Source organism: Geotrypetes seraphini, chromosome 3 (assembly GCF_902459505.1).
Source record: "Geotrypetes seraphini chromosome 3, aGeoSer1.1, whole genome shotgun sequence".
NCBI classification, from domain to species: domain Eukaryota; kingdom Metazoa; phylum Chordata; class Amphibia; order Gymnophiona; family Dermophiidae; genus Geotrypetes; species Geotrypetes seraphini.
Window position 1 is genome coordinate 54,206,447 of NC_047086.1, and position 22,579 is coordinate 54,229,025.

The following is a 22,579-nucleotide window of genomic DNA, read 5'->3' on the forward strand; positions in this document are numbered from 1 at the left end:
CACAGAGTGCCCACGCTATTCTCCCCAGGGATGGATGGCGAGCTGGAGTGCCCCTTTCCAATTTCTGAATCTAATACATCGACAAGAAGATCCTGGGAGGCGATACATCGCTTGTTTCCGTTTTCTGCGTCCGCTAAGGCTGGCGTGGCGTTGGTGGAGGCGTAGACAGCAACTGCCCCCGGACATATCCCCTTTCATGCGTTTAGGGGGTAACCCCAGGTTTCCACCGGGCATGGGTAGATCTGTATTTCAGCACTGGGCGGCCCAGGGATGTCTGCTGATGGAACACCTACTTGATTTGTCTCCTACCGGGTTCCCATCCTTTCAGCAGATACGGGACGTGTGGGGTCTCCCTTCATGCTATTTGTACTCTTACTTTCAAGTACGTCACTACTGGGAGACGGAACGTAGAGGAGATGCTGGAGCCTGGGACAAGGGGCCTCTGGATATCCTTTTTTCGGCCACCCAGCCTACAACAAACTCCCTTGCGCACTGGTACCGCATTCTTAAGTCCTCTCTTGCTATATCGGTACTTACCCCAGTGCGCTCTTCCTGGGCGCGGGATTTGGGGCAGGATATTTCTGAATCGCAATTCGCGGCATGTTTTGCTACACTATACTCCTACACTAAATCTGCAGATTTCCAAGAACTCCAGTATAAGATCCTTCATCGGGCTTATTTCACGGCGCAGAGGGGGGCACGCATGGGACTCTGGGAGAGCGGTTTCTGTAAGAAGTGCAAGAGCAGCGCCGGTACCTATATTCATTCCTTTTTGGAATGCCCTCGGCTGAGTGTGTGGCGGGAAGCCCTCCCTTTGTTGGAACAGGCAGTGCAACGTACTGTAGAATGGGACTATGGGTTCATACTCCTTGGTCTGCAGAATTCCCTCCAGGATCAGGGTTTCACCACACCCCAATGCAGATTCTTTTATAACGCTATTCTAGTAGTGAAGAAATTGATATTGACTTATTGGATGTCTGAGGAGGCACCTCCGATACCACACTGGAGGAGTCGACTCCGGGAGGTGGCTCAGTTTGAAATTCGATCCTATGCTAGAACACCGAGCGTGCTTAAGCAGCACTACGTTGGCTTATGGGAGAGACTGCGGGACCTGGTGCCGTCGTGCGCACGGGAGGGGGAGCGGGGGTCTTCATAGATCAGATTCTCTTCTATGCATTCTTGACTAGTCCCCTGCTGCACATTCTAACTGTTTTTTACATTTTTTACATTTTCTTTCCTATTACACTTTGGTGCCTCAGGGACGGGGGGGGGGGGGGAGGGAGGGAGATGCTTGGGGATCTGAGTGAACAGTTTGTATGGGACGGATGTTGTAGTGTGTGATTGGTATTCTGAGTTCTGGGTAGTGTCTGGGGGTTGTCAATCTGGTACAAAAGAAAAATGAGGTGGAAGATCACTGTTCCTGATGGGCGGCTTCACCGTGCAGTCGTACTTCAATGAGTCTGCCCCCGTTGCTCTCCTTGTTTTTATTATATTTCTGTATATTATACACGTGTGGGGGACAATGTGGGGTAGTAATACTATTGTTCCTGCTTTTCCTATGTAATGGCATGACCTTTGCCTTTTTGTTGATTGCTGTTGTGCCCAGTCGGGCGGTGTATTTTTCACTGTTAATAAATATACGTTTAAAAAAAAAAAAAAAACTAAATATGGACTGAAATGGCAAATAAGCAACCAAAAGGCATTTCTGTTGCCCGCTTTTAAACTAAAAGTACTTAATTATCACAGCTAGACTTTCCTTAATAAAGCATTACTCGGAGAAGCACTCTAGGAATAAATGTAATGAACCATATCATGATTCATTCACTTAAAATTCAACTCTTTCCAACTAGCTCTCAAATTCTTACTCGTTAAGTGACATTAGCACAGAAAATAAATAAATACAATTACCAGTAAGGATGTTTTAAACAAAATGCAATGTTACCTTTTCAGATACTAAGGATTTAGATGTTTTTTCTGGTTCTCTCTCTCTCCTTTTATCTTCCTTCCTTTTATCCTTTTCCTTCTACAAAAACAATATTACAAAAATTATTAATGATATCTTATACAAAGTTGAACTAAACATAATTAAAGAAATCAATATAAAAGTGTGCAAGTAAGGACATACAGTCATGTGAAAAAATTGTATGCGAGGCACAGCATAACACACATTAATGGCTTATCCAGTCATTGCATTATTCTTCTACAGTTGTGTGAAAAAATTAGGACACCCCATGAAATGTTCAGTTCTTTCTTAAGAAATGTTCACATTCAAGATAAAGAAGGAAATAGACTTAGAAGATAAAGACAAGTTGTTTACCCTCTCCAAGGTAGAGAACGAGAGGGCACTCTCTAAAGTTAAAAGGGGATAGATTCCATACAAACGTAAGGAAGTTCTTCTTCACCCCGAGAGTGGTAGAAATCTGGAACGCCCTTCTGGAGGCTGTTATAGGGGAAAACGCCCTCCAGGGATTCAAGACAAAGTTAGACAAGTACCTGCTGAACCAGAAAGTACGCAAGTAAGGCTAGACTCAATTAGGGCACTGGTCCTTGACTTGGGGCCGCGGCGGCAGCGGACCACTGGGCACAATGAACCACTGGTCTGACCCAGCAGGGGCAATTCTTATGTTATATTCTTTATTTACCTGGAAAAGAAAGTGATGTAGTTGCAGGTAAACAACAAAACAAAAAGTTTCCTTGATTTCCTTGATTGAACCTAACGGATGTAGCGGTATATAAGAAATAAATTACATTACATTACATTACATTTACTCAAAAGATATCTATAAAAATGTGTATTCTAACTGAGGAATAAATTAGGACACCCTACATCCTAATAGCTAGTGTTACCCCCTTTGGCTGAAATAACTAGTGAGATGCTTCTTGCAGCCATCTACCAGTCTCTGACATCGATCTGAGGAAAGTTTGGCCCACTCCTCAATGCAGAATTCTTTCAGCTGTGAGATGTTTGAGGGGTTTCTTGCATGTACAGCCCGTTTCAAATCACCCCACAACATCTCAATGGGATTAAGATCAGGGCTTTGATTTGGCCACTCCAGGACTCTCCATTTCTTAGTTTTCACCCAATCCTTGGTGGATTTACTGATATGTTTTGGGTCATTGTCATGTTGCAGGGTCCAATTCCGTTTCAGCCTTAATTTTCTTACAGGTGGTTTCACATGTTTCTTAAGCAATCTCTGATACATGGCAGAATTCATGGTGGATTCCATGATGGTGAGCTGGCAAGGTCCTGCTGCAGCAAAGCATCTCCAAACCATGACACTTCCACATTTGGTATGAGGTTCTTTCCCTGGAATGCTGTATTTGGTGTATGCCAAACATGTCCTCTTTTCTGGTGTCCAAATAATTCAATTTTAGACTTATCTGTCCATAGAACACTATTCCAGAAGTCCTGGTGTTTGTCTATGTTCTCTCTGGAAAACTTCAGTCTGGCCTTGATGTTTCTCTTAGAGAGCAAAGGTTTCCTCCTTGCACACCTCCCATGCAAGTTAAATTTGTGCAGTCTCTTTCTGATTGTAGAAGAATGTACCATATTTTTCGCACCATAAATTTAGAGGAGGACTCTGAATCAAATTCTCCCTGCTAGGCTCTGCACCCTGTCCCCCTCTGGTGGTCTAGTGGTAGGCAGGGAAAGGGCACAGATCTCAAGGCAGATGACTTTTAAAAATATGCAATGTCACCTCAGTAACAACTATAGAAAAATAGACAAATATAGGGCAAAATATAGACAGCAGATATAAATTATCCAAACTGACACTGTGGCAGCGGCGAAGAGGGCAAACAGAATGCTAGGAATGATTAAAAAGGGGATCATGAACAGATCGGAGAGGGTTATCATGCTGCTGTACTGGGCCATAGTATGTCCTCACCTGGAGTACTGCATCCAGCATTGGTCACCGTACATGAAGAAGGACACGGTACTACTCGAAAGGGTCCAGAGAAGAGCAACTAAGATGGTTAAGGGGCTGGAGGAGTTGCTGTACAGTGAAGAGGAGAGGAGATTGAGAGGGGACATGATCGAAATATTCAAGGTACTGAAAGGGATAGACTTAGTACAGGGATCTCAAAGTCCCTCCTCGAGGGCCGCAATCCAGTTTGGTTTTCAGGATTTCCCCATTGAAAGCAGTGCATGCACATAGATCTCATGCATATTCATTGGGGAAATCCTGAAAACCCAACTGGATTGCGTCCCTCAAGGAGGGACTTTGAGACCCCTGATTTAGTAGATAAAGACAGGTTGTTCACCCTCTCCAAGGTAGGGAGAACAAGAGGGCACTTTCTAAAGTTGAAAGGGGATAGATTCCACCCAGTGAGTGGTGGAAAACTCTTCCGGAGTCTGTTATAGGGGGATACACCCTCCAGGGTTTCAAGACAAAGTTGGACAAGTTCCTACAAAACTGGAATGTACGCAGGTGAGGCTGGACTCATTTAGAGCACCGGTCTTTGACTTGAGGGCTGCTGCATGAGTGGACTGCTGGGCAGGATGAACCACCGGTCTGACCCAGTAGTGGCAATTCTTATGTTCTTATAACACATTTTGATTACTAAATTGCAAATAAAATAATTTTTCCTACCTTTGTTGTCTGGTGATTTCTTTCTTTCTTTCCTTCCTTCCTACCTCAGGCCCAACAATTGTCCTTTCTTTCCTCCCTCCTGTGTTCCCCTCACTGTCTTTGTCATCTTCCACCCCCCCCCCTCACCTCAGGCCCAACAATTGTCCCTTCCTCCCTCCTATGTTCCCCTTACTGCCTTTGTCATCTTCCCCCCCCACCTCAGGCCCAACAATTGCCCCTTCCTCCTTCCTATGTTCCCCTTACTGCCTTCCAGCTTGCCTGGTCGTGCGCGAGAACTGCCTGCAGCCATTCAGGCAGACACACGGGACCATGCAGGCGCACCTGCCTTGTTCGCCGCTCTGCCTCTCCCTGCCGCAGCTGTCCGGCAAAGGAAACGCCGGGATTAAAAACAGGTACAGGAGGGAGAAGCTCACTGCCGGGGAGGAGGGGGAAGCTCACTGCCACAGCCATCCAGCGAGGGAAGCGCCAGGATTAAAAGCAGGCACGGGGGGGGGGGGGAAGCGGCTCACTACAGCCGTCCAGCGAGAGAAGCGCAGACATTAAAAGCGGGCACAGGGAGGGCGGCTCACTGCCGCAGCCATCTACTGAGGGAAGCGCCGCAATTAAAAACAGGTGTGGGGGGGGTGGTATTCGCTCCATAAGATGCACCCTTATTTCCACCCACTTTTTGGGGGGCAAAAGTGCGTCTTATGGAGCAAAAAATACGATAAGCCTGCTGTAGGTCCCGTGATGATATTTTAGGGTTTTTGGAACTTCTTTTAGCATTTTGCAGTCTGCTCTGGGGGTCAACTTGCTTGGACAGCCAGTACTGGGCATGTTGGCAGTTGTTTGGATAGTCCTCCACTTGTACACTATTTTCCAGACCGTGGAATGGCTAATGTCAAATTCTTTTGAAATCTTTTTAAATCCCTTATTAGACTTATAAGCTGCTACAAATCTTCTTTCTGTAGGCCTCAGACAACTCTTTTGATCTCACCATGGTGTTCACTCTCATTGCAGCAGTCATGAGCACACCAAACTAAATGTCTGAGGTTTAAGTAGGGCAAACCTCCTTCAAAATGCTGAGTAGCGATGTTCTAATCATGTGCACCTGTGAAACATCTGTGTGTGATTTGAGCCACTTTAAGTGGGAGTATATGTAGGGGTGTCCTAATTTATTCCTCAGTTAGAATACACATTTTTGTGGATATTTTTTGTTTCGTGAGTAAATCGAGGCAAATTTTTGTTGTTTACCTGTAATTACATTACTTTCTTTTCCAGAGATAAATAAAAAAAAGATTTGACATCGATATGTGAACATTTCTTAAGAAAGAACTGAATATTTAATAGAGTGTCCTAATTTTTTCACATGACTGTAGAAGAATAATGCTATGACTGGATAAGCCATTAATGTGTGTTATGCTGTGCCTCAAATACAACAGCAGGACATGCAGAATAGTTTAGTAAATTTGTATGGTGGGGAGGAATAAAAGCACAATATTTTAATCCCAAAAAAGGGTGGGAACAATGCAGCTGGCTAGAAAATATAGGCCTCATATTTAAAAAGACTTATGCAGATGGCAGCAGACCACAAAAGTCTTTGTTTTAAAAATCAAGTGTGGAACGCATGCAGAGCATAGCTCATGAAATTCCTTTACATGTCTGAGTTAGAAAGTATATAATTAAATCCATGAGTATTTCAAAAACTCTCCACTGTAAATAACAGCATGCACACTGAGGGAGAATCAGGAGTAAGACCTTTATGAAAATGTAGGTGAAGACCTCTATGAGACCCCAAAAGTTATATTTTGAAGAAAGACATTGTGCTATTGAATTCTAGTCTCTGGACAATTATATCTTTCCCTGTCAGCAAGAAATAATATGCTCTGTATTTATCTTTGCCCCAGAAGGCTGGCAAGCATTTGCTGACTATTACGACATTGGTTATCTGCTGACTAACAGCCTTGGATGTTTTAGGACTTTCCAGAAGACGACTAACCCAAAACAAGAACAAGAAGATAAGCCCAGGCACCATTACTGCAAGATAAGATGTTCTACCAAAAGTTATTTAAACTACTAATGACAGACAATGAAGCTCAGAAATTATTGTCAGGGAAATAGAAAGGTCAGTTTTGACACTAGATGACATCATGATTCAATATGGCTCAGAGATAAAAATGCAGACTATACAATTAGTAGATATGATTAAATGTGTCAACCCAATAGAAAGTGAGTATGTAATCTGTAACCAGGCTAGGCTACTGAACTAAAAGTATATAAGTAACATACTGGTTGCCTTAGACTTTAGGATGGATCAACAGACAGAAGGTGGCCACTCTATGTATCCATTGGCTCAATGTGCTGTACTTTGTTATTCCATGAAAAGCTGACTTTTGATTATTGCTAATAAACCTATATATTATATTCAGCAATTGGGTTGTTGTGCGAGGTCAGTTTATGATAGGGTCCACAGCCTACCTTATCAACATGTACAAGTATAGATCACATAGAAACATGAAGGCAGATAAAGACCTTATGGCCATCTACTATCCTTTCCTCTCCTTTAGAGATTCAATGTACTTATCCCAAGCTTCATTGGATCCATATTTATGGATCTCTAAGGGAGAGGAAGAGATGGCATGGATAGGCAAACTACAGTAGATAGAAAAATAAAGGCAGATAAAGACCATATGGCCTATGTTTCTATGCATATAACTGTTAATGGTGATTTCAGGAAAACACTATTTACTGGTAGAAATCAAAGAAACGCAAAAATTTCAAGAGAGCATGCTATAGGCAGACTACTTTACATGTATATTCCCCATCTGACTGTTCAGTTTTGAACCAGCTCAGCTATAGTTTTTTTTTACAAGAGATTGAGAGAGCAATTCTCTTATTTCCTTATTTTTACTCTGAACTCCAAATTCAATAAGAACAAAAACTGTGGCTTTGCTAGTTATATGGTAGCAGTTATATATATAGATTTGCAATATGGCACCACTGTAAGTGCCATATGAACAACACGGATCACTTCATAGAGAACTGGTGGTGGCCATTCAGAGAGCAGCGCGGGGCCGAGCAGGAAGCATGAAGAGCTCGGCCCTGTCGGGTGTGCCACTGGCTGCGAAAAGAGAATGGGGACAGAGAGGCTCAGCACGGGGCAGGGTGCGGAAAGATCGCTCCTACCCCATATACCGCTGGACCACCAGGGATTAAAAATGGCAGGTATGCATGCACTGGGGGGGGGGGGTGTATTTTAAAAAAAAAAAGTTAGTTGGCCGGGACGGGAGACAGGAGGCATCCCTCCTGTCCTGACATACAGTAGACCACCAGAGGTAGGAAGGTGAGGCAGGGTGCAAAGACTGGCATGGAGTGAGGGGGACTGGGTATAGAGCCTGGCAAGTGGTGAAGGGGGCTATGTACAGAGCCTGGTAGGGCTGGGTGCAGAACCTGGCAGGGAGGAAGGCTGGTTGCAGAGCCTGGCAGAGGAGGGCATGAGGGAGGAGACACTGGATGCAGATCCTGGCAAGGCATGGCACTTGAATATTAAGCCCCCATCTTATATTTGAGTCACCCATTTTTCCTCCTTTTGGGGGGGGGAAATGGGGGTCTCGAGTTATATTCAGATCGACTTATATTCGAATATATAAGGTACTTATATGTATTTTGCAAAATATCCAATGCTTAGCAGAACCTTTTTGTAAAACACAAGGGGAGAAAAGCACTTCCAGCTCAGGAATTGATCAGTTCCCCTGCTGAACAAGGAGACTTTTGTAAAATACATATAAAGATGTCAGATACTTCCCCCAAGAAACTGAGGCCCTGGTGAGCCTCCATTACAGGAGATACTTATTTATGTTCCACTACCTCCTGCTCCCCTTAGTGTCTCCATGAGGGCCTAGAGAGCCATCTGCAGTGGCCTACATAGGTGAGTGTGAAACTGTGACCACCCCCCCAGGAGCACGGCAATGCTAACATGCAAGCACCATACACAGGCAGGGTGTGGCTCCAATACATACAACTGTCATGTCCTCATAAAGCAAAAAACACACCACTGTGCAAAGCACAATCCACACAATAAGACATGAACAGCTCACAGGGACGACACACCACTGCTCTGCCAACATGAGGGGCCCCACAGATGGAAGCCCCCTTCCTTCCCCTACTCTTATCCAACACCTACATAGTCAGAGCAATCTTGGGCCAGCTCACTGAAGTATATTGAGTCAACTGGCCTATCCCCAATGACCATCCCCACCTACCCCTAACAGTGCAAGTTCTTCACACAGAGGCCACAGTCACTCTCGTGCCCCCATGCGGACCCCAGCTTACAACCCACCTGGCCCATGTTGGCCAGTTCCCCTCAGTGTTCCCTGCAAGTATCCTCTTGCCATCCATCCCAGGTCATGTGAGGAGCATTGTACAGAATATACATTATTACTACTTATTTATATAGTGCTACTGAATATACACAGGGTTGTATACATTATGGCCCTCTTTTCCTAAGCTATGGTAGAGGTTTTTACTGCAGCCAGGAGCACTAAATACTCCGACGCTGCTCCAATGCTCATAGAAATTCTATGAGCGTTGGAGCATTGAGCGTTGGAGCATTTAGCATTTTGAGAAGTGGTAGAAACCTCTACCGCAGCTTAGTAAAAAGAGGGAATATTTATGCAATTTTTAAAATTAATTACAAATCTGGTGCAAACACAAAATATTTGGGTTTCTGCCATGGACTGTGACCTGGAATGGCCACTGTTGGAAACAGGAGACTGGGCTAGATGGCCCATTGGTCTGACCCAGCATGGTTGTTTTTAAATATTACATTTGAAATAAAGATCTTTGACCCATCAACCATTTTTTAAATTTTTCTCCTCTCTGTTTGCCTGAGGGAGGACTTTTTGCCGTTTTACTAGATATTCTTTTTTTCCTAGTAGAAAGATATTAAAATTCCCAGGATATAATAATAATAACTATTTTGCATATTATTTTATGGCCATAACAATGCATTTCAACTATTCAGATAACAATATCCTGTTATATTAAGCTCTTCTGAAGTTTGTTGATCTTTGAATTTGTACTTAAAAATGCATCTGAAGAGTCATTCCTTATAACTGTTTCAAAATCACAAATACTAAATTAATCTGGATATTTGCTTCATATACATAAATTATATTTAGTGTTATGATAAACAAATGCGTATACAAAATAGGAATATATTGCACTAAGTATGAATTACTTTCAGTTTGACATGAGCTACTATCAACAAATTAAGGGTACAGCTATGGGGGCCAAAATGGCCCCATCTGTGGCATGTTTGTACGTATCTAAATTTGAAAATACTTTTCTATATACATCAATGTATTGGAAAAATTTTTTATTTTGGAAAAGGTACATTGATGATATCTTGGCAGTATGGATAGGATCATCTACTGTTCTTCCTGAGTTTTTGGAGTGGCTAAATTCCTGTGACAGCAATTTACAATTCACCATGTGTACAGATTTGAGACAGGTGTCATTCTTAGATATTCAAATTTGCTTACACCAAGGCAGGTTTTTCACCACCATTTTTCGAAAACCTACAGACAGAAATAACCTATTGGAATACAGTAGTTTTCATCCCAGGCATCTCAGAAATAATATTCCGGTGGGGCAGTTTCTACGTCTTCGGAGACTTTGCACCACAGTTCAAGATTACATTCTCAAAGCTGAAGATATGAAAACACGTTTTATACAAAGAGGTTATCCTCCATCAGTGGTCAAGAAAGCATATAAGAGAGCGTTATATGCCAACAGATCTCTGCTATTGAATCCATCTTCAAAGCAAGAGGAGGACACTCTAGTGCGTGTTCTCCCGTATTCGGTTCGGGCTTTTGACATTAAGCGTATTATTAAAAAACATTGGGGTATTATGCAATACCATCCAGCATTTCAACTTACACCAAGATTTGCATTTTTTAAACAGCGCAACCTCAAACAGCAGCTGGTACATTCTCAGTTTGTCAAACATTCACCAGCAAGAATGTCAGGGCAGCACACACCATGTGGGCACTGCAGGATGTGTGAATATAGTGTCACGTTGCAGCAAATGTCCATACACTGCAAGGGTTTAAGCAAGATTAAATGCCCAGCCACAAATTGTGAATCTAAACAAGTAGTATATGTAATTCAATGCCCGTGTCATCTATTATATGTGGGGTGCGCTACCCGAAGCATTAAAACCTGCATAGGAGAACACATCAGCAGGATACGTACCCAAGTAAAAGAGGCTCCTCTTGTTCAGCATTGGATAGAACACCAGCATGCAACCACAGATCTCACTTTTTCAATATTGAATGTTATTAATCTGACCAGAGGAGGAGACGTGGCCCATGTGCTTTGGAAACAGGAACAAAAATGGATCTTTGCTCTAAATACATTACACCCCAACGGACTTAATGGGGAAATGGAATGGATTGCCTTTTTATAAATACATTGTTCCTAGACTTCATTACGCACATTCAGGTTGTTTGCAGTATACCAATTTTATTGTCTTCTATTGTTTTCTTCAACATGGAGTCATTCAACAGATTACCATTGGCTAGGTGTCACCATGATGTCAACTACATTTCTGACGGTTGAGTAGTTCTTCCCATTCATAAAAGCTTTAATGGTGTACATTTAAGATGTTATCATTATTATTATTATCTTTTCAATTTGCTCATGGTGCTCAGTTTTTCTTTAGCATGAATTCCACTGGATACGTGTCATCCTCGATTATGGGCTACGTGTCAACCCGAAGTTAGCGATACTTTTACAAAGGATCAATGGCATCATCATTATTTTTCAATTTAACAGTGGATATTATTTCTCAAATTTAAACAGTGGACATTATTTCATCTTGTGCTAATTCAGTTTTCTCTTTAAACATGAAATCACCATGAAGCAACCCTGTCACTGTGACGTCAGCCATATCTCTGACGCTTAACAAACTCCTCCCACATTTTACACTTAAAAAGGATAGGTGCTGCAGTGCCTCTTTCTGGTAGTTGAAAATTTGTATACACTGACAGCGTCCTTCGGCGGTACGTATTATGCAGAGCCTCCCTCAAAGTAGTAGTCTTTTTAAGTTTATTTAACTTTGTCCCGGGGGTGGGCAGTGAAATCTCTCCTCACCACCAGTTTTTGCTGTATACTTTGTCTTTTAGATGTTGTCACATCACGAAGTTCAAAACGTATAAGTGTTGAATTAAGGATTTCTATAGCGATTTTGATTCGGTTCTCCTGAAGAAGCAATCGAAACGGGGCCACGTAGAGACCCCCTACCCGATACGAAGTTAAGTCATCACATTATTTACAACCCATAGAGTGATGTTTATTTTATGAAAAAGAAAAAATAAGAAAGAACTCACACAAGAAGTTGCAAGACTGTAACCTTTATTTAATTATTTATTTTTTGTAACCTAATATGGAGCGTGACCAGCATTGACACAGTTGCAATGACTGGAAGGCAAACTCTGATTCATCTCTAGGGGGGAGCGTTCCTCCCTTGAAGAGTTTCACGTTTCTGAGTGACTCATATCTTGCTGACCACGGTTCACGCTAAGGTTACTGGCTTTGAAAGAGAGGTCAGTCTATATAGTTTTGGATGGCTACAGACTAGGCTTATGGGGTAATCTTGAGAAAATGATCTGGGTTTTTCTTTATTTCTTGTACAGCCAGTTACAGAACCAACTATTGCAGAAAATGGAAAAAATATATCTTCAACTAGCTGATGCCCCGGCGTTGCACGGGTATTTAATTATAGCAATAACACTGTAAATGGATTTAAATAAAGATACTTTATAGTGGTGAATGAAATTATTTTTTTACAGCTTTATAAAAAGTACAATATTCAAATTATAAAGTGAAATATTTGACAAAATGAATACAATACAACTAACACAAAACTTGATTATAAACAACAGTTTTAGTTTCACCTCCAGGAGCAAGAACATATACATTCTTGGGTGAACCCACCCTTGAGCAAGCAACATAGAGTTGTCCATGGGAAAAACAGGGGGATCTTAAATCCACTCCACAGTATGTAATAGTCTGTCCTTGTGATTTGTTGATTGTGATAGAGAATGCAAGTCTCACTGGAATTTGCAATCTCTTAAACTGAAAAGGAAGATCTGTTGGAATAAGTGGTATCCGCGGGATAAATACGGTTTCACCTTGTCCCTTTCCGGTTAAAATAGTCGCTTCAATTACATTGGCCAGTAACCTCTTTACACAAAGTCTTGTGCCATTGCAAAGTTTTGGTGGGTCAAAGTTGCTAAGTAAAATAACTGGAGATCCCACAGCTTTTTACATTTTTTCCATTGACTTGAATGGGTGAAATCAGATTTTCTGTTTGTAGCTCCGCCCACATGTGCAGGTGGGCCGCGAGACCCCCAGAACATATCACCCCAGGTAGTGAGGGATCTGCATACCAAGTTTCGTTCAAATCGGTCCCACAGCTTTTTACATATTTTCCATTGACTTGAATGGGTGAAATCTGATTTTCTGTTTGTAGCTCCGCCCACGTGTGCAGGTGGGCCGCGAGACCCCCAGAACATATCACCCCAGGTAGTGAGGGATCTGCATACCAAGTTTCGTTCAAATCGGACCCACAGCTTTTTACATTTTTTCCATTGACTTGAATGGGTGAAATCTGATTTTCTGTTTGTAGCTCCGCCCACATGTGCAGGTGGGCCGCGAGACCCCCAGAACATATCACCCCAGATAGTGAGGGATCTGCATACCAAGTTTCGTTCAAATCGGTCCCACAGCTTTTTACATATTTTCCATTGACTTGAATGGGTGAAATCAGATTTTCTGTTTGTAGCTCCGCCCACATGTGCAGGTGTGCCGCGAGACCCCCAGAACATATCACCCCAGGTGGTGAGGGATCTGCATACCAAGTTTCGTTCAAATCGGTCCCACAGCTTTTTACATTTTTTCCATTGACTTGAATGGGTGAAATCTGATTTTCTGTTTGTAGCTCCGCCCACATGTGCAGGTGGGCCACGAGACCCCCAGAACATATCACCCCAGGTAGTGAGGGATCTGCATACCAAGTTTCGTTCAAATCGGTCCCACAGCTTTTTACATTTTTTCCATTGACTTGAATGGGTGAAATCTGATTTTCTGTTTGTAGCTCCGCCCATGTGTGCAGGTGGGCCGCGAGACCCCCAGAACATATCACCCCAGGTAGTGAGGGATCTGCATACCAAGTTTCGTTCAAATCGGTCCCACAGCTTTTCACATTTTCCATTGATTTGAATGGGTGAAATCTGATTTTCTGTTTGTAGCTCCGCCCACGTGTGCAGGTGGGCCACGAGACCCCCAGAACATATCACCCCAGGTAGTGAGGGATTTGCATACCAAGTTTCGTTCAAATCGGTCCCACAGCTTTTTACATATTTTCCATTGACTTGAATGGGTGAAATCTGATTTTCTGTTTGTAACTCCGCCCACGTGTGCAGGTGGGCTGCGAGACCCCCAGAACATATCACCCCATGTAGTGAGGGATCTGCATACCAAGTTTCGTTCAAATCAGTCCCACAGCTTTTTACATTTTTTACATTGACTTGAATGGGTGAAATCTGATTTTCTGTTTGTAGCTCCGCCCACGTGTGCAGGAGGGCCGCGAGACCCCCAGAACATATCACCCCAGGTAGTGAGGGATCTGCATACCAATTTTCGTTCAAATCGGTCCCACAGCTTTTTACATTTTTTCCATTGACTTGAATGGGTGAAATCTGATTTTCTGTTTGTAGCTCCGCCCACGTGTGCAGGTGGGCCGCGAGACCCCCAGAACATATCACCCCATGTAGTGAGGGATCTGCATACCAAGTTTCGTTCAAATCAGTCCCACAGTTTTTTATATTTTTTCCATTGACTTGAATGGGTGAAATCTGATTTTGTTTGTAGCTCCGCCCACGTGTGCAGGTGGGCCGCGAGACCCCCAGAACATATCACCCCAGGTAGTGAGGGATCTGCATACCAATTTTCGTTCAAATCGGTCCCACAGCTTTTTACATTTTTTCCATTGACTTGAATGTGTGAAATCTGATTTTCTGTTTGTAGCTCCGCCCACGTGTGCAGGTGGGTCGCGAGACCCCCAGAACATATCACCCCAGGTAGTGAGGGATCTGCATACCAATTTTCGTTCAAATCGGTCCCACAGCTTTTCACATTTTTTCCATTGACTTGAATGGGTGAAATCTGATTTTGTTTGTAGCTCCGCCCACGTGTGCAGGTGGGCCACGAGACCCCCAGAACATATCACCCCAGGTAGTGAGGGATCTGCATACCAAGTTTCGTTCAAATCGGTCAAGCCGTTTTTGCGTGATCGCGGCACATACACACACACATACATACACACATACCTCCAATTTTATATATATATAGATTATTAAAGCTGACATGCAAAACCAGGGCACAAAGTCTGTATTCAGGGCACAAAGTCTGTATTCAGGGCACAAAGTCTGTATGATAAAATAGGTGCAAGTAATGTGGTTATTTATTCAAAACTGTAAGACCAGACAGTGGCACTCAAACTGGTCTTCTGGTCCTCCCTAACCAGTCTGGTTTTAAGGATATTCCTAATAAATATGCATGAGATAAAATGTGCAATATATGCAAAGACATCTCATTTATATTCATTATAAATATCCTGAAATTCAAATAGGTTGGAGGGAGATGGACCCAATTAACACTATGTAGAAGCATAATGAGCTTGCAACTTTATACAGCTGCAGCAGAACAGTGAATTTAAGGATATATTTAACAATTATCAATAGGGGTTATCGACTGTAGGACCCCTGCAGTAAAGATATGCTTATTGTGTTATCACACATTAACTGTTAGTAAGTGGACCTTTTTATTTTAAGGTATAAGCAGCTATATGTTAAGGCAATTACTTTCTTTGAAGATTTAATTTTTGGCAAAAGCGTCAGTTAAGATAGCCAGTGCTTCTACTGTATCATCAAGTCTGGGAAATACTTTGGGATGCTTATTCTAGGACAACTATCTTTTATTAAAAAAAAAAAAAAAAAAGAAAGAAAAATCAGATATCATCAGCTCCTAGTTAATTATGAGGTATAGCAAGCATTTGTACAATTGTTATGTAAGAGGAATGAGCAGATGAAAGATCCCAGAAAGATAAATTTGCTGGAAACTCTCCTGAGCCAAACCTCTATGTTATGATTTCATGCTTATTGTACTTGTATAAATTTGGGAAATGACAAAGAAAGAGGGATAGAGAACTCTTGCTGGAATGTCAGAGACTTCCCAGACAAACAAAGAAAAGAAGTGAGATTGCTAAAGGGTAGAGAAATGGAGTTCCATTATGGGTAAAATCAGATTTGAAAGTCATGTGTCAACTTGCTGTCTGCCCCCCAAAAAGTAAAAAAACCCAAAACAGTCTAGACAATGAGATACCTCTAATTTGTTCTTCTCAGCAGCAGCTTGCAGAGAAGGAGAAGATGGCAAAGCCTGAACAGCTTCAGAGGAAGATATCTGTACAAAGCAGATGAATGATGAGAAAAGAACTGAGTCAGTAGATCAGAAATGGCAGACTACAAAGAACACAAAAATACTTAAATTTTTTTTTTTTTCTTTAGAAGAAACAGCAGCTCTTAAAGTCAGACAAAAGAAAAAGCAGAGTAAAAGCAATCACATTTTCTGTTTCTATAGAAAAAGAGAAAGTTGATGTTCTCTAAAGTACTGCTTCTGAACCCTCTCCTAAAGGCACAACTAGTTAGTCAGGTTTTCAGGATTCCTACAATGAATAGGCAAGATACATTTGCATATAGCAGAGATCAAATATATGCAATTCTCTTTCGTACATTTTTATTGTGATGATCCTAAAAACCGGACTGGCAAGGAAGGTGTGCCTTCGGGATAGGGTTGGAAAGCACTGCTCTAAAGAAAGCTGTTCACCAATCAAATGCACATGTCACAGGATGAAGCTTGGCATCAAACATAAATTTTTCCAAATCTTTTATTAAAAGGCATAAAAGCCTTTCACTGCTCAAAAGTAATAACAGTTTCTACCGTGCTTCAGCCCCAAAGGCATATGGGTTCTCTCAGATCAATGTTATAACTTTGAGGTAGAATTCCTCCAGAAAGGAGAGAAGGTTTGGGTGACTGATGTACTGTTGTCTTCATAGAACACCTGTAACAAGGTAAGCAACTTTACATTTCTCTGAAGAAAAATGGTTCATCAAATTCACACATCTGGGCTTATCCAGACAAGGGGCAGGAAATATTTTTTGTTAGGAAAAATTCTGTATTTTGCCATTTTTTTTTCTTTAAATTAAAGAGAAGAAACCCCCAAATTATAAAAAGGTCTTATGCTTGATAAGGTACAGAGAACAGACAAGTTGAAATTAATGTTGCTTTGGGGGGATGTATCAAAGCAATAATGGGATCAGCTCCACACTGCACCCTTGCAAACCCAATTAGAGGCTGGTCATCAATGTCAAAATGACCCTAATATTATGGGCTTTGATATACCCGCAAAGATCAGATCTGTCTAGACACAGCAGAAGAAAATATAGTCTACCATTCAATTTGAAAAATTACATACATCTAGTTTCTTAGAATACAAAGAAGCAAACAGCTAGGTGGATTTTCTAAGGCATGGGTATGTACTGGTAGAAATCAACTATTTTTATGATCAGGGAATGAGCCACTGTACTTTTATGACATGAAGCCAAGGAGAAAATGCTGAAACAATGATTGGGTAATTAAGCGGAAGTCCAAAAATACTTTAATAGCACCTTGTCATGAGAATAGATCACCAAACTATGAGGAGGACATCTAGTGTAAGAAGAACAGATTGAAGTGACCTCCATCAATAATATGACTTTTATGGTCAGTTACTTGAGTCTAGAAACTAGACACTGGAACAGGGATTAAGCATCTGTGCCCCGATTCTATAAAGGGCGCCTAAGTCATGCCTAAAGTTAGGCATGCTTTAGGCGTCCAATCTAAGTAGTTAATGAGCCAATTAAGGGTCTTAACAAGTGATAATTGGTACTTAGGCATCCAAAGGACATACACGCCACTTTGTAGATGCAGCCACAATTTCATGGACGCTCATGTTTAAATTCACGCCTAACTCAATAGGCGTGGGCATAGAATGGGCGTGGTTTGGGCAATGACTCAATTTGGGCGTCCTTTGATTCATTTACATTACACTGAGCGACCTAGGGCGTCCATATGATGCCTATATTGTAGGCAAATGAAAAACAGATCTACTTTTGAGCTTCAAATAGATCTGAATTCTATGGACAGAACTTAGGCACTCTTTGGACGTTCTTAATGTGATCTGCTAAATAGCTCTCTGTAATTTATTTTTGCTTTATTAAGCTCAAAATACATTTAATAAGGCACCATATAAACAGGGCACATCAAAACAGATATATTGCATGCAAAACCTTTTATTTTTGTGGACAAACAGAAATGCTATTTGCTAATTAGAGGAAAAGATCCATTACCTGAAGCACAGTACATGAAAAACATAGCTTTAGTTTTCTTGCTAAAAAGCTACCCTTTTTTTCTGTCTAAACAGTGCTCCAATCAGCTCATTCTTGAAAGCCAAGAAAGCACATGACAAAAATATATAGATTGCATTCATAACTTCATTTGCAAAAGGTTAAAAACAGAAAAAACCCCAGATACAGACCTTAGCATGGTTTCTACTTCATTGCAAATGGAGGCTTGCAGCTGCACAATGCTGACCTCATTGTGAGATCATCAAGGTGCACCTGCAAGGTAGAATGCCATAATTAAAATATAAGCTGGGGGAGCTGGTTGGGATTTGAAATTATGACCTCTGGAAAAGGAGCACAGGGCTTTTACTTATTGAGCTATAGCAGCTTCTAGGCAAGTGTCTCTTACTGTCCTGTGATACGATAGCTTAGGGATCTGCTAAGCTATCATATCACAGGGCAGTCAGAGACACCTCCCTGGAAGCTGCTATAGATCAATAAGTAACAACGATTCACACGGTCTTAATGACAACAACGATTCACATGGTCTTAACAACCATATTTTGTGCATCTAGCCCAGAGTCAGGTTGTTAAAGTTACGTTGGTCTGCAGATCTACCTAATAGTTCAGTACATCAGGGGAAGCTATTAGGGTCATCACCGTATAGCTTTTTAAATGTTACACAGCACAGTTTCAATTCTATTCTGTTTTCTATCATAACCAGTGTAGTTCTATACAACCAGTGGTGTGACATGGTCAAATCTTGATCTGTAGTATATGAATTTTGCTGCACTGTTTTGTATCAGTTGGAGTTTTTTCATTAGTTTCACAGAGATACCTGATAGTAGAGCATTGCAGTAGTCCGGGTTCTCGCCACATCTGGGAGAACTGCAACAATCACGATGCCAGCATGAAAGCCAAAAAAACCATAGTAGTGACAAAAATCGATGACTGCACTACTATCCTGTAGTGCTGTTGGAAGAAAAAGGATCTTATCCTTTTTAGTTTTTGTAGTGCAAGAAAAGATTTTTGGATTACGTTGTTACTGTGATCTTCAAAACTTAATGAACTATCTAAAGTGACTCCCAGTACTTTGGAGGTTATCTCAATGTTAAAGCTAGTTCCAATGTTAGAGTAACATTAGATTAGGTGTATGTGTCACCCAAACAATAATTGTTTGTTTCAGTGTTTAGTTTGAGATGTTATTTTACCACCCATTCTTACACTTTAATTAGCGTTTTGAACAATATTGTAGTCATGTTTGCATGGTTCAGACTTGCAAGGATTAGTAGAATTACATCATTGGGGTATGAGAAAAGCCATTCCTCTGGTCTGAGGCTTATCAAGTTCAATGTGGTCATGAAGATGTTATATAACAATGGTGGGGTGAGAGATCCTTGTGGTAATCCTCATGGTGGAGACCAGTAGTCAGAGAAGGCTCCATGGAATGTTACTACTTTTTGGGGTTTTGCCAGGTACTAGTGACCTGGATTGGCCACTATGAGGCTGGGCTAACAGAGCTATCTGACCAAGTATGGCTATTCTTATGTTTCATCTTTTAACACTCTGTAGTGTCTATTTGTCAGGAAGCCTTGGAACCATTGTAATACCATTCTAGAGATTCTTATTTCTGCTAATCTATTTAGCAGCAGAGTGTGGTTGACTGTGTCAAATGCTGCTGAGACTACAAACTGTAGTAGTAACATTTGTTAACCTGTGTTTAATGCTGATCTAACTCTCGATGTCAGATCAATCAAGCATGTTTCTGTACTGTATTCATTTTTTAACCCGTGTTGGGAGGGTAATAGTAAATTCCATTTTGAAATATAATTTTTTAGTTGGGTGGTGACTACAAACTATCAACTTCATCATGAATGGCATGCTTGCTACATAGATCCAGTTGGCATTTCGTTTCAAACAGCCTATTCACCAGAAACTCCTGCTGCCAGAACTACAACAGCGCGTCAAGCCCTCTGCTTCCGGGCTCGGATCTTCAACGGAAGAAGTCAAGCACCTTCCTGTATCATGAAATGCCCATGAGATCAACATGGGGACTCCCCCAGCACTCCACAATCATCTGAAATGCCTGTGGATACAGTAGCCACTCATCCAGATCCAGAGACCTTCCGCTGAAGAGTTCTGCTTGCACATCATCCACTCTTGCCACATGCACTGCTGTCAGCAACAGGAGAAGATGTTCCACCCAAGAAAAAGTAGGCAGGTTTTCTGAGCCAGAGGAATGCTCTTGGTCCCTCTCTGGTGATTTACATAGGCTACTGCTGCCGCATCGTCGGAGAAGACCTTGATTGCTCGGTCCTCTGGAGTCTTCTGTAACCTCATCTGAGCCAAGCAAATGGCCCTGAGCTCCACTGGGCAGATGGACCACTTTCTCTGCAAGGGTTTCCAACTCCTGAACAGGATGATTGCAATGATCTCCCCAAACCCATCTTTATCAGGTAAGCTGCCACCATCACCATCACCTTGGTGAATGTCCAAGGCGCTGTCACCAGCCCAAAGGGCAGGGCCGAAAACTGGCAATGCTGCTCCAGAACATGAAACCACAGAAACTTTCAGTGGGCTGGAAATATGGGAATGGGTAAGCACACCTCCGTAAGATCCAGGGAGGCCAGAATTTCCACAGAGCCACGCTGCAATGACCGACTGCACAGTCTCCATTTGGAAGCCCCCCGAGGAATGTTTAGAGAAGCAATTCACGTGCTGAAAATCCAGAAGAGGCTTTCAATCTTTAAACCATTCTTCAGCACGAGAAAGTATACAGACTATCTGCCTGAGCCCGAGAGGTCGCATAACCCTGGCTCTATAGCTTGAATATCCAGCAAGTACTGAATAGTAGCCTGGACTCTGAGCGCCTTGTCTGGTCGTCTGGACAGAGAATCCATGAACCAATCTGACAGAGGCTGGGCATATTCCAGCTTGTATCTGATCGAATAATGTCCAAGACCCACTGGTCTGCTAAAATGTGCATTTAGGCAGACAAACTCCGAGAGCCAACTCCCTATCCGCAGAAGGGCATTCGGCGCCTTGGCATCACTGCGTCTTTCTGTCAGGGTGTGCAGGACGGGCGGTGGAAGGTTGGGAATGCCTGTAGCTTACAACCTTGGGAGCTCTGGGAAATCTCTGCAACATGGAATGTGCATACTGTTTGGAGCGTCTGGAGCCACAAAAATTAGAATGCCCAGAACCCCTGGAGAGTATGGGTCTACTATCAGGCAGGGTCTATGGGCGACAGTCCATTACTGAATCCAGGCCTTTGCCAGACAATAACGGACCCTTAAATGTCAGCCACACTAAAGTCACCTTGTAAGTGGAAATACCAGCCCACTGCCTGACCCAGAGTATTTGGCAGGTCAAAATGGAGTACACTTACATTTTTGCCAGCACTGTCAAAAGGTCATATAAGCCATCTGCTATATAATGCGACCTAGCTATCAGCAGTTGAGGAGGAGGCTCCACCGCATCAGTCTCTAGCATGCACAGACAAGAGAGACAGGCTGAGTGACAAAAGACGTTGCCACCGCAGCACTGATGCCCAAATTGGCTGTTACAAAAAGTTTTCCGAGGACTTCATCCACACAGTGGTCCTATATAGCTGTCAACATAACACCTCCTGCACTGGGAAGAGACATTAGCTGAGTCACTTGTGCCACCAAGGAATCCACTTTGGGCTATCCCAAAAGCTGCTGACACTCCAGTGCCAGGGGATATAAGCGGGACATAGTGTACCACCCTTCAAGGTGAGAGAGAATCAGGAATAAGACCTCCAGGAAAATGTAGGTGAAGACCCCTATGAGACCCCCAGAGAATATTTTTAAGAGAGACATTGTGCTACTGAATGTAGGTTTCTGAATAATGAAAGAATCATATCTCTCCCTGTCAGCAGAAACAATATGCTTATGTGAGAGGTTCATCTTTGCTCCAGTAGCTGGCAAATATTTGCTGACTGTACAGCATTGGATATTTCGGGACTTTCCAAGAAAACAAACCCAAACAAGATGTCCTACAGCACAGTTACATACCGTAACAGGTGTTATCCAGGGATAGCAGGCAGATATTCTCAACATGTGGGTGACGTCACCGACAGAGCCCCCTAGCGGACGTTTTCGCAAGCAGACTTGCTTGAAGACCTTCAAGCTTGGGATTGGCCCACGCATGCGAGCGTGCCCCTCCCACCCTACCTAGGGCATGCATCTCCTCAGCGTGGCCTCAGTTCAGATAGCTAGCAAAGAAGCCAACCACAGGGAGGTGGGTGGGTTGCGAGAATATCTGTCTGCTGTCCCTGGATAACACCTGTTACGGTAAGTAACTGTGCTTTATCCCAGGACAAGCAGGTAGCATATTCTCAACATGTGGTAGACCTCCAAGCTAACCAGAATGGGATGGAGGAAGAGTTGGCAATTTAGGAGAACAGATTTTGCAAAACTGACTGGCCAAAATGGCCATCATGCCTGGAGAAAGTATCCAGACAGTAGTGTGAGATAAATG

General features: G+C 42.5%; 1 protein-coding gene across 3 annotated transcripts in view; it reads right to left on the reverse strand.

The window, feature by feature from the left end:
* Positions 1-22,579, reverse strand: part of SMAP1 (small ArfGAP 1) — a 324,870-nt gene that overhangs the window by 139,083 nt on the left and 163,208 nt on the right. For 2 of the 3 annotated variants that reach the window (XM_033937091.1, XM_033937093.1), the window contains 2 exons: positions 16,020-16,097; positions 1,943-2,023 (listed from right to left, as the gene is read on the reverse strand). In XM_033937091.1, coding sequence (XP_033792982.1) covers positions 1,943-2,023; positions 16,020-16,097 — 159 coding nt within the window. The remainder of the gene's footprint in view (positions 1-1,942; positions 2,024-16,019; positions 16,098-22,579) is intronic. The other variant, XM_033937092.1, reaches the window with a different exon arrangement.